At 41.2% G+C, this 15,364-nt stretch overlaps 4 protein-coding genes across 4 annotated transcripts; 3 read left to right on the forward strand and 1 right to left on the reverse strand.

Moving 5' to 3' along the window:
* Window positions 1-2,802: 2,802 nt before the first annotated feature.
* Window positions 2,803-4,800, forward strand: EAE97_009960 (uncharacterized protein; the record flags this gene model as incomplete). The annotated part of the gene is made up of 3 exons (XM_038880475.1): window positions 2,803-2,839; window positions 2,889-3,112; window positions 3,160-4,800. 3 exons carry the CDS (start codon window positions 2,803-2,805, stop codon window positions 4,798-4,800), a joined length of 1,902 nt encoding a protein of 633 aa, XP_038728521.1.
* A 607-nt stretch (window positions 4,801-5,407) lies between these two features.
* Window positions 5,408-6,926, forward strand: EAE97_009961 (uncharacterized protein; the record flags this gene model as incomplete). Its single annotated transcript, XM_038880476.1, has 4 exons — window positions 5,408-5,586; window positions 5,705-6,317; window positions 6,601-6,626; window positions 6,668-6,926. 4 exons carry the CDS (start codon window positions 5,408-5,410, stop codon window positions 6,924-6,926), a joined length of 1,077 nt encoding a protein of 358 aa, XP_038728522.1.
* A 3,936-nt stretch (window positions 6,927-10,862) lies between these two features.
* EAE97_009962 (uncharacterized protein) lies at window positions 10,863-11,898 on the forward strand (the record flags this gene model as incomplete). Its single annotated transcript, XM_038880477.1, has 2 exons — window positions 10,863-11,277; window positions 11,336-11,898. 2 exons carry the CDS (start codon window positions 10,863-10,865, stop codon window positions 11,896-11,898), a joined length of 978 nt encoding a protein of 325 aa, XP_038728523.1.
* A 995-nt stretch (window positions 11,899-12,893) lies between these two features.
* Window positions 12,894-14,457, reverse strand: EAE97_009963 (uncharacterized protein; the record flags this gene model as incomplete). The annotated part of the gene is made up of 3 exons (XM_038880478.1): window positions 12,894-14,047; window positions 14,169-14,369; window positions 14,421-14,457. The coding sequence occupies 3 exons, from the start codon at window positions 14,455-14,457 to the stop codon at window positions 12,894-12,896; spliced, it is 1,392 nt and encodes a 463-aa protein (XP_038728524.1).
* Window positions 14,458-15,364: the final 907 nt, after the last annotated feature.

Here is a 15,364-nt window from a genome sequence, read left to right on the forward strand (position 1 = left end):
TGATTATTTATATAAATATATAATTTTAAATATTAATTGGATTTATAATTATTACAAAGGAATAGTTATATCGATTGATTACTTTGATTATATAATAGATATATATAATAATAATAAACTAAATTGATTTGAGGTATAATTATAAGAATCATATCTACCTTATATATATCTTAATTAAACAATAGAATCGCTTAATTAGGTATTAGAGTTTATAAATGAAATGGAATAATAGGCTATATAATAATTATGGTGTAGGTAATATTAAAGAGTGCCTTACTGAATCATGTGTTGTTGCATAGGGCAGTGAATTCCGTGACATAAATCAATATACCCAAAGTTTCTTAATATACTTTATACCCTTCGATTTAAAAATATAATTCGCTATATCTTCCATTCCCTTAAATTTAAATAAAAAATCTCTTGAATTTATATCAAGAATATATTAAATAATAATTTTTTTTTTAATTCTCTAAATTTATATTGATTTACTCAAATTTCAGAATATGGAATTAAATTATTCATTTTATAGATAAGGGTTATATAAGGAATATTATATAATTAGGAGGCCTTTTGAAGACTTAGTTTTTTATTGTTTTTGATAGTTTTGATAGCTAAAAGCAAGTGTGCTTTTTTATTATTAGATTGTATAATAAATGATTAATAAATCGCATATTGAAGTTGGTTATATTTATTGAAATGAAAGTGGTCCACTTAATGATATAGTCCACTCGATGATAAATCACGTTACCTTTTTAATAGCATTCAATCTAATATTAGTATATAATCAGATCACATGATCGTCGCTTATAAGCTTACGAAAGCGATCATTAATCCGAAAACAATCATTAAATCGAAAACGGTCATAAATCCAAAAATGAATATAAAATAAAGAATATAAAAAAGGGCTTTATTTCGAAAGAATGGATGGATTAGGAAGAGATCTACAAGAGATTTATGAAAACGGAAATACTGAATTAGAAGGAAAAAGCATAAAAAGAGGCCTTTTCCCTTTGAATGTAAAATAAGAGCTATAAAATATAAAATACAGATTCTTTAATATCACGTGTCACACTGCTTATATAATCCATTTTAGTCGTTAACCTGAGCCAGCTTCCATACTATATTACTAGCCTATGACCTACGATAATTCTAAATATCTATTCAAAAAATTCATTTCATTTTTTGATTGAAATAATATATAATTCAAAAGTTAAAGAAATGAGGGGTTTTAGTGTGTTTTCGTTTAATATACGATAAGTTGAGGCTGTAACTCTTACCTTCTCGTATGTTGATTCAATGGCATTTTGAGATAATTTAGTATGATGGTTCATAAGGATTCTTCCTCCGGTCCCCAGTTTGGACATGAGATGCAAATCCCGACAACTTACTTTCCTAGTACTCCCTAAAAGCTGCTTTAAGCCAAGTTTTAAGATACCCACTTGCTGTTACGGAGTACCTGCAGTTGCGGTCAAGATTTTCATTCGAATAAATATGCCGTCCAGTGCACGAAAGGGTGAAGACATATAAATGATCATCTTCGTTTGATTCGTCGTGGGCGCAAGGCTTGTAGGCTGCGACAAGGCTGTTGTCCACCAAATTAGGCACGTTTTCCCAGTACAATCTTCAACTCTCCACATTTATAGTGGACTCAGGGCTTTTGCCGCGCGTATGATTATCCTACGATGCCACGAAAACGACTTGTCAGCCTGTTGATTGTTTGTTTTTAGATCCTTTTCACAGCCTTTGGTAAATGATTTAAGGAACCCTACAAAACCACAAAACCGGTAAAATACGGGTCTCGAATAGGGGACTTTTTCCCGCATAAACTCCGTAATATTGCAGCTTCTTTCCCTCTTGACATACATAAAGGCCTCGTAAATTGTATAAAGCCTCGTATATAACCTTACCTAATACACTAAGATCTCATCATATCGTAAAGAATATTGATGACTAAGCACAATTCCCTTCCGCTCGAATCTAGCTCTATTATTAGCTTTCCTGAAAGGGTTTCAATGCTAAATTAAAGTACCGTCCACTTCATGCTTACTCAATTTCAAAAGCAATGAAAGCAAAGATGTTATAAAGTATAAGTTACATACATCGTGGGGATAAATTGGGACGAACTCGTGGATGGAGACGCAAGTGCCTCAACTAAAAGAGGATTCACAATGGCTTTAATATGATTTGTGGGCCATGCTATTTGCGAAACATCAAATCCTATGTCCTAGAATATGCGCCAAGTGGCCATGGATCGAAACCCTCTCGAGCATGCATCATCTATATCCATGAATATTGTTATGAGTTGCTAAGCCCCCCGCATTTTCAGTGCCCCCTTTCGACATGAGCAACTTTCAAACATGTTGTCCTATATCAAAGCAAGATCAAAGGACTTGCAAGAACTTCTCCGAGTCCGAAGACCCATTGCGAATGCTCGATTGTGATTATGGAAGGCAATGACTATAGAATTCTGAGGACCCCTCTTTGCCCCGCTGTCGAAACTGATATCGAACATTCCTTGGATGAACTGAAAGAAGGGTTTAGTCTCAACACGTGCGATTTCGAGTCTAGTAATGACATTGAGAACCTGAGTTGGGGAAAAGCAGTGTAAGTTTGCGCATATGATATTATTCACATCATGCATATGATCGTGATATATATCTTTGTCCATCCATGGGAGTAGAGATGTGAGAGCTGACGTGTTACCACACCCTAGCTTCTGGATATTTTCTTCATCGATCTCAATATATGCAAATAAGCTTCTGTTGTTACAGAGAGGATTCCGTAAGTATTTCGAGAACAACAATGATCTTTAATGGTGCTAATCCAAAGATAGATTACCGTATGACAGCATTCATTTATTGCCGGTGCAACAACTAATCATCATCCAGCTCTCACAATCTCTACATTCTACTTTGGTCTATGGTTGTTTACATCTATTATCACATCAAGCCATGAATCTCGGATCAATGTTCAGTCTACTGCGAAAGGCTTCCAGCGAACTCAATTATGGTTCTGGATGATACCTGCTTCCTTAACTTCCGCAGTTGCTTTACCGTTACTGATGGAGGCGCTTATGCATATGTCAAGTCTCCCCGTCTTGATTATGCTCTTCGTGAGTGATTTCTACCAAAAAGTCACCACAAAGCTAACAAATTTCAGCCCCTGGTTCACCTGATAGAATCTCTCACTCTCTTCATTTTCGTTGCGCAGTCGCGTTCTTCCAAGCGCCTATCTCTCGAAACAGTCGGCATCGCAGTATTCGCAACCTTAATCCTTTATAATGAGTATCGTCTCACTATTCCAGGAATTATTTGTGGTGTTGGAGCTTTTACTATGACCGGCCTCTCTAGAGCTTTTTTCGTAATGGCATCTCACAAGATGAATGATCATGGAGATCAGATATCATCATCTTATCATATTTACATCTTGATGACCACAACTTTTGGGCTCCTCGTGAGTGGCTTTCTGGCCTATGCTCAAGAGCGCAATATATTAGAGTTCTATTCGGAACCAGGCACTCTAGCTCTGTTTTCCATTTCCTCTGTAACCGTGGTTGCTGCAGGACTTTCTGGCACCAGTATGCTCGCATATACCCCAAGTTCTTTCTCGGCCGGTAAGTATCCGGACGCCAGAACACCCTTAGCCATTTCAGATGTCGTCGTATCCGGACTTTCTGGCATTCTTGTATTGCTAATATCATTGGCATTTGGGCCGATATCTGTGGTATCTTGGATCCAATTCACTTCCTATTTTCTAGCGATATATTGTCTCATTGGGCTTTCCAAAATCGACATTTTCCTCGAGTACATGTTGGGATACATTCAACGCCGTCTCCACTGCCAATTATTCAATACAGCCCCGAGTCCGACTCCCCAAAGGATACCTTTTTTTGCCCTAAAGATCTCGTTCACTACCGTGGCTATAGTTGCTTTGTATGCATTATCCCTATCTCAACTATTCCGCTTACAACCCGGCCCCATCTCCTCAATGGACAGTTTATATACCCCGGTATCATCGTCCTTTGATATTGTCATCAGCGCTTACAAGGAAACACCTGAGTCGATCGCAAGGATGTCAAAGGCTATCAAATCAACACCATACTTATCCTCACGTAATACACGTGTTCTTATATACACTAAAGACCCCACCGTGTCATTGTCAATGTTGAAGAACTCTACAGGTGCTGACATTGTTGAGCGCCTTCCCAATCTTGGTCGCGAAGGAGGAACGTACCTTAGTCATATCGTTACCCATTGGAATGATTTGGCAGCACAAACTATGTTTATTCAGGCTCATGCTCATAACATCCGGGAGCTCATACCACGAATTGATTCGTACTTAGTACCGCAAACAGGGATGTTGAGTCTTGGATTTTCTGAATCCACTTGTTCTTGTAACAACTGTGGTGACCGATTTGGATGGACTGACGACTGGGCTATGGTCCCAAGTCTGTACGAAAATATCTACGGATCCAGTTGTACCGACTCCACCAAAATCCTTTTGTCATACAAGGGACAATTTATCGCGTCAGCTAGACGTATCCGCGGAATTAGTCGAGGCATATATGAGGATCTGTTGTCTACAATAACTAGCGAAAGTGGATGGAGTCATGATTCAAGGTTTGTGGAAGAAAATGATTCGCCTGACAATCCTTCATTCGGATTCGCTGTCGAGAGAGTATGGGGTTTACTCATGCAGTGTGCGAGTGATGATCGGGTTTCAATGAAGTGCCCTTCTTTGCTCAGTGGAATGAGAACTGGAGGTGATGTTGGAGACTGCCAATGCTTGGATTCGCAATAGAATTGCGATTGGCTGGTTTTTGAATTCCAGGGCGGATTGAGTTGGATTGGTACATGGACTTTGGCGCAGGTCCAGGTTTATATCTGTTTACCAATGGCATTTGCAGCGTGGAGTTATGGCTTGGATATACCACAATAGATCGATTGTAGATCAGAAGCTTACTCCGTAGAAGCTTTAGGCAAATTTATTTTCTCTTCCCACTCGGGCCAACTGCAGTTTGGCTATTCGCAGTAGTACCTCGGCCAAGATTAGCCTTGGCAAGTGAGATTCATGAACTCATTGATCAGCGAGCCACTAATGTTCTTAGTCGCTGTCAGCTGAATGACACGTACTAGCTCCATCTAGATGCTCAGGTTTGCATCGCATTATTGGTTTTGGTGGATGAACTCGATTGCGTATCTATAAGAAGGGAGCCATTGAAGACTTGGACTTTGCTACTGTTTGTTCTCATTAGTAGGTGTAGAATAAATCATGACGGGAACAAAAACTATCCAGGTACCCCATTTGGGAGGAATAGAAGTAGGGTATGTCGGAACAATCTCCCTTGCTTACATTTTTTATACACGTCACGCAGAATTAAAACTGATACTAAACTCAAAGCTATCAAATGCCCACGATCTACGATCCCTCAAAGCCGACTCTTATTCTTGTCAATTCATTTACAACATCAGCGGAACTCTATCGTCAACAATTCGAGAACGAAGAACTTAATAGAGTAATGAACCTCGTGGCTATTGAGCCATTGGGTCATGGACGAACGACAACCAAAATAGAGAATTGGACTTAGTGTGTTTCGATTTTCCTTGTCGCGCATTTATTTCTTTCCTTCTTCCCCTCTGTATCATTGGATGTTTTCACATCACGGTATCAATGTATTGCGAGACGAAGACTAATACTTTTCAAGCTGGGACACAGCAATAGCGAATATACAGACAATGGACGCGCTCTCTATTGAGAATGCCTTCGTTCTCGGTACTTCGCAAGGTGGTTGGTTGACTATTCGCATGGCTCTCTTTGCACCCAACCGAATACAGGGTGTCATTCCTCTGGGAACATCCATGGACTATGAGTCCGAAAGAACACGCTCTCTTGGTTGTTGGGATGCTTCAGCCGCATTAAGTCAAATTATCAGACAAAGCACAGCCGATCCCAAATTTTTGACTGAGGATTTCGAGCCAGATGATGAATATTGCAATCTTTTGGTTAACATAGGATTCAATGATTGTTCTCATGATATCCGAGAATTTTGGATAAAAACAATCAAAGAAACATACCGCGGGGATGAAGGTAGGAGAAGAATTCGAATGGCGGCCATAAATCTCAGGGAGCGCGACGGATTGCATGGCCGCTTGTCAGATGTGCGTTGTCCAATCCTTTGGTTACATGGAACGTCAGATGCCGTTTACAGTCTATCAAATGCCAAAGAAGAGATCAAGTTGTTTGTTAATGCTGCCAGTAAGGAGCTAGTCACTGTGGAGGGAGGTGCTCATTTCTTGAGTGCAACGCATCCGAATGAGGTGGGAAGGGCTTTACTTGACTTTGTTGACCGACACAAGAATTGGGAATTTCAAAACTGAACGGTCATTTTGGTTCCTGTGTTATATGGCTTTTGACTTGTGTTTGAGAATTTGGTCAAATTTATGGCCTGTCTGTTGTTGGAAGAATAACATGTTCACAATAACTAGCCCTTGAAGGGATGAGATATTGATATTAGCTCACCATCTTAGTGATGGTTCTCAGAATTTCAGTCTTTCGTGTTCAGAAGGGGTTTAGGCATGCTGACTGCCCAAAACATGTTAGCATCAACTCAGTGACCTTGCATTAGCGTGAGTTTGATGAGGCAAACAAAACGTATTTACACCAGCAGTAAAACTTTGAGGAATCTTGAAAAAGACGATGCAAAAAAGGTCCTACGCTCAGGATCGTTTGCCAGCCCATGGGAGAAATTTAACATCAGAAATAGAGGCGAGACGTTGAAATTAAAGAATATCGGAAGTGGTTCATTTCCACGAAATTTTGCAGAATATGTTATGGGAAGGACAGCCAACAGTCTTGGCTTTACAAGAAAACAACTGCTGTACAAGATAGAGGAGCAAAGTCCCTATACGGATCAAGCAGATGAGTAAGGAGATGGCGGTCGATTTAGAAACTTTGCGGACATGGAGAGAATCTGTACCGAAAGCTTCTTGGAGACCCGACTTCAAGCACTAGCCACATTGACACGCAAAGACCCGCGTGCGATCCGGAAATGATAGACTCGACGGACTGAAGATAGAGTGGAAAATTATCAAAAGTGCTACAGTTCAAGGAAAGCTTCCGCTATGACTCTCATATTCATTGAACTTCTCTATAATATAACAGACGTCCACAATAGACATTTGATATATTCTTGCTTGACATTCTACCAATTATTTCTGTTGAAATAGGGCTTTGGGCGATACCAGCACTGACCTGCCGCACTGCCAAAGGTGTTCCTGTGGAAACCCTTCCATGAAATTCGCAGAAGTTGGGATTCCATAATGCCAAAGTTCAACAATCGTCTGGTCGGCCCACTTGAAACCTCCAAGAACATGTTCCATTTGGCTGTCATATATCTCAATCCGTGAAAGATTCTGTTCTGATACAAATGAGCTTCATATTGCACACAAACGAGCAAGGGAGTTTGGGAACTTATACATGCCTTTCAAAACCAATTGCAGATCTGCCATTGTATCTTCAATCCGCACACCCTTTCGCGCAATCTTCTTAGAATTATGCATATAAGTAGCAGAACTCCTGCTCACTTTCTTGACAGAGCTTCGACATTCAATTGTAAAATTGTATGCAGCGAAACACACACATTGAGATTATAGTGTTGGTTGAGGCCTTGCGAAAGTACAGTGAGCCTTAATCTGTCACCGCCCGGCAGAATTATCGAAATCTCACCTCCTCTCTTCCACTATCCATCCTCTTCGACCAAAAAAACAACGTCTCTGATCCCATATAATTATAATACCATCGACAATGAACAAGAGCTACGAAACTTTTAACCGGATACAATTAAACTCTGATAAATTCATTATAGGACTTTGGCAGCTCTCTACCCATACAACTTAATTTTAGCACATCCTATTCTTTCAGATTTGGGCATGACCATTCTTCGATTAGAGTTACTTGGATAGAGCTTCATGCCGCCCAGTCTTCATTCCTTCATCTACAGGACTCAACGCTAGACCTTGTTACCCTACGAGGCTTAAGACCCTTCACAAAGGGGCTACTGCCCCTCGATACTTACTAGGTAGATATCTTTGATACTTTGACAAAGGTACTTGGTGGTGCCGCGAGTTTTGAATTTACTTGCAGTAAAGTCATCGTCTTCAATTTCACTTTCACTTCCAGTCGGTCTCCTATCGCGTCAAGTTGACCCAATCGTTCATTGATTGTTTCCGAGTTCCAGATCAAGCACATTGGATTCTAGGGTTGATTTCTTTTTGAATGAAAGAAGCCTCATAGTTCTACGACTTCACGATGTGTTTTTCACAACTCGGTAGAATTTTCGAAATCGTTTTTCCTGGCTATTTTGAGAAGAAAATGCTCAAATGGTCCGACTCTACTCTCTATTGTGATCTCCCAGTTGAGCCGAGGACCAGGTAGTAGTACAAGCCATTTCTTTTTCTTTAAGATCGACAGCCCACATCACATAATTCAATCCTGGAAGCTCCCACCAACTTTATCTTCGAAGCTGTAGTGGCCCATTCATAACTCGCAAGTCACCCAATTACGATCAAACTCGTCAACTGAGCAATTGTTTTCCGATATACGATTATTTGCCTTCAATCCAATGAAGATCATCTTCAGCCAAGGTCAATATTAATGTTTTTCGGGATGAACCTTGGTTTTGGCGGATATCGTGATATTGACTGTCGGTTTTTTGCATGAATTTTGTGCATCCTGGCATCGCCAAGATGGAGACCAAGTGGTCTACTTGAATTCTTTTGACAATGTTTGGGGGACAGAATACTACCCCGTGTAAAGCCTCCGAAGCATCCACTTGGGCATACAAATTCTCCGAGCTGTTAGACCAAGGCAGTTGGTTTCACGCATAATTGCACCTCGTGGCTGACGTTCATAGGAAGGCGACGTGCCACCGTCGATCTCGAGAAAATTTGGGGTCATTCTTTCCCATGACCAAATCAAACTCCAGGATTATTACATCGCGTCGGGTGTCTACTTCAAGCATTCATCAGCAATGAAACACGTTGCTGATGGCGGCGGTTAACGCTGAATCGAGTAGAAGATGGCTGAGAAGAGATTTATATTTGTGATTCACGAAATCCAAATACTCAGAGCCCCTGATACTGGAAAGTAGCATGGTTATCGTTCATCAACATCTGCTGTGATTATTATAGTACTCACCTTCTTGATACTCAAAAAACTACCTAATTATTGATCGTTTCTTTCGTTTCCGTTATTATTAGCCACAGGAATCTCACCCTATCATGTTTCATTTCCCAAACACGTCATAATTTCAGCTAGTGCCTCAGTTGCGAGATGTTCCTTTGTGAAATATTAGAATGATACTTGAAGGCGCAAGAAAGTATTCCGATTCACACTGCAGTAGCGGTAGCATGATGTGGTATGGACAGTCGTCAATCCCGTCGAAACTCTGTAAGACTATTTTTAACACATTTCACCATGGACTAGGCGGATCTACAAATTTTAAGCGACCGTTTGTGGAAACGACGTCCATCTCACGCTACGTGGGTCGATTCAGGATGTTTGGCCTCGCATTGAAATTGTTTCTATCACAATCATTTAGAGTACATGTTGATCACAATATCATAGTTACATCTGTGAGCTCTCAAGACAATTCGAGTAGCAAAAACTTTTGTTGCTTCGCTGGTTGACATTGGTATAATCAATTTGATCGTTTCGAAAGCATCCGCTACCACCACTACCCGCGTTCCCAAAAAAATCCGACGAGAATCATCAATCGCAAAAATACGTGTCTTGATTCCATCAATATGAACTTTAAATTTATAAACGATAGTCAAAGAGCTCTTTTCATCTCAATCAATCCGATGAATTATTGTGGCACAGATACGCCCGCCAATAGATAACCGTAGGTTTCAAATGAACGAATGTTCAAACTCAACTACGAATCAAATTGCCTGCATCAATACAGCATACGCCTGTCGTGGAATTTTTAAGAAAGAATCCGGCATCTGCTTTCAAGTTTATTGTTAGTTTAGCGTCTGTCTCCGTTGAAACTAGCTAAACCACCACATTAGCCATGGTGAGGCTTGAGCGCTTTATGCTCCTAGCATCCCTTTGCTAACTTCTGACCTATTCATCTTTGAGTTATTTTGGTCTATTCAATTAGTTTCAACATGAGGAATAAAAACCGTACTTTCTTTTAAACCCTATCAATTTTTCAGAAATCCTTGCCCCGCCACCCCCTCAAAAAGACGATACACAAGAATTTGTAATTTGTTACATAGTTTTCATTGATATGCGGGCTACTATAGTACAAAACTGAATATATCAGGAATTGATTGAACACTATCCGGGATAATATGGTGATCGAAGGCATATAGTGATCTGCGCTTGAGGTGTATTGCATCTGTACTTCTATCTGTTATGTGTTATGGCACTAATCATCCGACTCTGGAACTCCGCATTATAGCAATATTCAGTGCAAACTTTGGTTTCACCCAACCCTCCGTCGTGCGACTTTCGTGGGATGACTGAAGCCCAATTTTTTGATAGAGTTATTGATCGTCATTTCACTCCATGTCCATTATTAGCATAATATTCTGGGGTATCGAAACATCTCGAGGTTCGATGTATGAATACTCATGGAACCTGTTCAATTGCTACACTGCATAATGACTCTGTTATTATACCCCGTCCTCTCCGCTGTCTTGTTTTCGTCGTTGTTCTTTTCAAATATAGGTTGCATTGTTTCTATGGTCTTTCCCTTGCACTACTGTGAAAAGTCCAGTTGTTTGGAGTCGTACCATCTGGTTTGGTAATCTCTAGATCATATATCAGTTGGAATCATAAAAGCGATATCAAGCATCATGGCATTGAGAAGCCCAGCTAGAGATTACTTGGTCTCAATGATCGGTGAACTAGTTGGAACTTTTTTGTTCCTCTTCTTCGCATTTGCTGCAGCACAAACGGCGAACCAACCCAACGGAACTAAGCCCCTCACACCCAACGCAACTGATACATCAAAACTGTTATATATTGCCCTTGCATTTGGTGCTAGTCTTGCAGCAAATGTTTGGATTTTCTTTCGTGTCAGTGGGGGGCAGTTCAACCCGGCGGTCACGCTCGCACTCGTGCTTATCGGGGCAGTGTCTCCTACGAAAGCATTGATACTTATACCTGCTCAACTTGTTGGTGGAAGTTTGGCTGCTGCTGCAGTCAAAAGCATCATACCAGGTGATGACATACTTTTCGCAGTATCACTTGGACCAGGTGTTACAGATGGTAAGCATGAATAGTTCAGGGAAGCGAAAGACACTTTACTAATTCGATTCCGATAAAGTCCAAGGCTTGTTCATGGAACTACTTTTAACCTTTATGCTCATATTCACCATCCTCATGCTCGTCGCCGAAAAGACGAAGTCTACATTTGTCGCACCTATCGGTATTGGTTTTTCGCTTTTTATCGGCCACCTTGTCGGTATCTTTTGGACAGGAGCAGGAATCAATCCTGCCCGAGCATTCTCACCAGCCGTTGTTCAAGCTTCATTTCCAACTTATCATTGGATTTACTGGCTGGGTCCCGCTCTAGGAGCTTTCCTTGCCGCAGGACTGTACTTGGGGCTGAAAGCAATGAAGTATGAATTAGTTGGCGGGGATGCGGATAAAGAAAAACGGGAGGAGGGCTTAACCACGCAGCAAGCAGACCTTATTATTGAGACTCTCCGCGGATTGCCCAGAGCGATACAAGGATCTGGAGCTTTGGGACAATTTGAAGGTATAACGAAAGGTCAAATGTCTCCCACTGATTTGGAGAGGGGGTTCGGCGTTAGAATCTTGATGGATGATCCAAACATTCGGAAAAGTCGATTTGGATCTCCTGATTCTACGGGTTTACCAATCTAGATTTAGGTAAATTCTTTTTCTACGGCATTCTTATGTATAATTCATCTTGAACGGAAAAAGACATCTTTGATCGAAAATTCCCAAAATAAAAGAGATGGATCTGGCAAGTGAGTGGATATTGGATGGTGTGGGGGCAACATAAGAATAGGCACGCAGTACAACAGACGAATGTCTGGTGACGATGATAACGATTTATTCACGATTTTCATTTCGAGGGGTAATATGGGACCAATCAATTGGACAATAGGTATTTTCCGGGGAGGTTTATTTCACAAGCACGAAATTACGTTTGTCGGATGTCTTTACATCACAGGCTACATTCAGGTAGAGATTCCGAACGGCTTTCGATATACGCTCATTTTAATTATGATAATTTTAACATCCCAATGATCTTTTCTCTTCGTGCTTGGACTTCGCAACAATGACCTCAAACAATCTCTCGTAGCCTTAAATCATCTAGACACCGATTTCAAACTCATCTGGTTTTTGAAACCGTTTCGGAGCAAAAACAAAAAGTTAATCACCCTAGGGTCCACTAGCTTTGATGGACGTGCGAGTCAAGTCGCTGTCTGATGTTAGGTATGCATTAAATCAGGCTATCCGAAAACGCCACTCGGACGCACCATGGCCAATAAGGGAACCAAATAAAAGTTCTTCGCTCTAGAACTTTGATGCTTTAATTGTAGACTGTGGGGGGCCTAGACGCTTCTTGAAGGTTGTGCTTTATTGCTGTTGATCGTCTGGCAATCATGTTTAGTGGTGTTGCCCGTACAATAAGCCACAAAGAGAATGACGATATGATAATAACGAAGCTTTTGGTTACGAATCTGTCGCACGTGTATTTATGTAGATAACTCGGTCTGCTTCACGCAACCTCGAAGAAACAATCATTGAATCTGCCTTCAAGCACAAATCAGAATAAATGGTCCCAGGTGCAGAATCTAGTGGGTGCTGAACATTTGAGATAAACGTTTTACAATGTATCTATATTGATATTATATATTGGCAGCATTTCCGTTTTGACCTGAACTGTTCACTGGCTGATCCAAACCGACGAATTTACCTTCTTCAACCTTGGCAAATAAATCTTCAAACCTGTCAAGAGCAACTTGATAACAATCAAAACCATAAACCCTCTTTTGAACATCAACATCTGCCCATTTATCTGGAACTGCTCCCCCCTCTTGTTTCAATGCAGCGAATTGCTTATCTCTCTCTGCCTTCGCAGCTCCATCACCCAAATGTAAAGCTCGTCCAGATTGTGCAGCGAGCTCAACGAGGGTTTCGGCTCGTTCTTTTCTAACGCTCTCGTAAACGAGTAAAGATTTGTTGATATCTGATGGACTGTTTGAAGGACACTTAGAAAGCACAGCGCCTAATACGGCAGCATCTTCAATTGCTTGAGCGGCACCTTGAGCTAAATGAGGAAGAGTTGGATGGCAGGCATCTCCGACTAATGCAATCGATCCGCGGACCCAAGTTGGAAGAGGGCTGTGGACACGAAGTTTCCATTCACATACCTCACCATCAGGAACAAGGTTCAACATACGTTGAACTTTAGGGCAAAATTCTGAGAAAATATCCAACATAGCGCTCTTATCACCCTTGGTAGTATAAGTAGCTGAAGGGGCGGCAGCGAAATTTGTGTCTGGTTGAACTGTGGAGAGGTTATAGATTTGTTTGCTTGAGACTGGGTAGGCGATGATATGTCTTTTCTCTCCAATCCATCTTGTGACCTTATCTCCATCGATAAGTTCCAAAAGCTCGGGGTCGTTCTCCATTTCCTCACGCTTTAGCATAATTCTGTATGCTGCCTGGTTCGTGTCTGTAATGTGTGCGTCATGGTTCAATTCAGATAGAACCTTTGATCTAACGATCGATTTGATACCATCTGATGCGAGAATGACATCGGCTTCGACAGTATAAGATTCTCCGTGACGTGACTTGACCTTGAGGAGTGGCTTGGGACCAAAAGACTCAACAGCTTCGGCTGCGACAGAGAAATGAAATTTGATACCGCTCTCTCTCTTACAAGCCTCATACATAGAGCCAGCAAGATTGGATCGGTGACCAACCATATGGGGGTATTCATAGGTTTCTCTGATGTACAAAAGATCCACGTGAGCAAGCTCTTTATCAGAGTCGCCCTCTGTTTCTTGATCAGTAACATGCTTTTGTAGGAAAATTCGGGTGAGATAAGGTGTGGTAACGCATGGCTTAAACAGAATTCTCAAAATTTGGCGAGGGGGTAAGAGAGCAACTGAACGTACGTCTAATACTAGTTTCTTTCAAATCGACAGCTTCGGCCTCAATCTCCTTCCAACAGCCCAATCTATCCAATATTCTGGCCATATTTGGCGCCAATTGAATTCCAGCACCGACGAAACCTAAATTCGACGCTGTCTCGAAAACTTCGATGTTTATGAAGCCCTCTTTAGCTAAAGCCAATGCGGTTGACAGCCCTCCCATGCCTTATAACTGTAAGTAGATGAACTCGAGAGATAGAAAGCGAAGCACCTCACCAGCCCCAATGATCACAATGTGTGATGCTCTATCCATGATGGTAGTTTTTAGGAACTTTCTGAATCGAATTGCAAGTCTGTTTGATGAGTTGAATAAAATCGTATCATGTGATATATAGAGAAACTTTGTGATGTAGTAGATTGGTACCCGAAACTCGGAGTGTATACTTCTATATAAGATAGAGATATCCTCCGATTCTTCACGTCTTTTCATGTATATTAGTCCATCATTCGTAGTACGTACGCACATGGAGTGCCCCACGATCCCCACAACTCGTGACACGAATGAAAAGGGGAAAAAGTCATAGCCACCCGGCTTCTTGATACGGGATGGGGAGGATAAGGAGGCTGAATGAGGGAAACATTAATTACATAAGAGACTAGAGAGGGGTGGAATTGAGAATCGGCATTAATTAAGCTTTGGTTGAATTGGCAACTTTTTATGATTGATAAAGGACGAGGGAAGTGGTCGAAATGGTTTTATTGTAGGTGGGGCAGAAAGCCTTCTTGATGTCGGGACCGAAGGAGATCCAAGGAGCCAAATCCATTTTGCATCGACCTGCGCTGCTAGCCGACCCCGCGCACGTGATTTTGTCTCCAGATGGAAATAGTGCAGAAATGTACTTGCTATGTCGAGGATAAGAGGGATAAAGTTGCTGGGTGGTTAGATAGCAGCACATTCATAAGTCTTACTCTCATTTGGTATCAGATTTAACTGCTGCGATATATTCTGGCATCGTCCTCAATCGCCGACCGCACGTTGATGATGCCTCGAGTAGGGTTCATTCGCCAAATACAATAGTGTGCGCGATGGTGGACTCTTTTTTTAGTGAATAATACAAATTTGGCAGTTTCTTTCTGCTTTCTTGAAAAGATATTGTGGTGACCTTAAGTAGGTAGGCTTCAATCTCTCAACTGCAGCATTATTTGTTGGGGAGACTAGG

This window comes from Botrytis byssoidea (genome assembly GCF_014898295.1).
Source record: "Botrytis byssoidea strain MUCL 94 chromosome Unknown BBYS_025, whole genome shotgun sequence".
NCBI classification, from domain to species: Eukaryota; Fungi; Ascomycota; class Leotiomycetes; order Helotiales; family Sclerotiniaceae; genus Botrytis; species Botrytis byssoidea.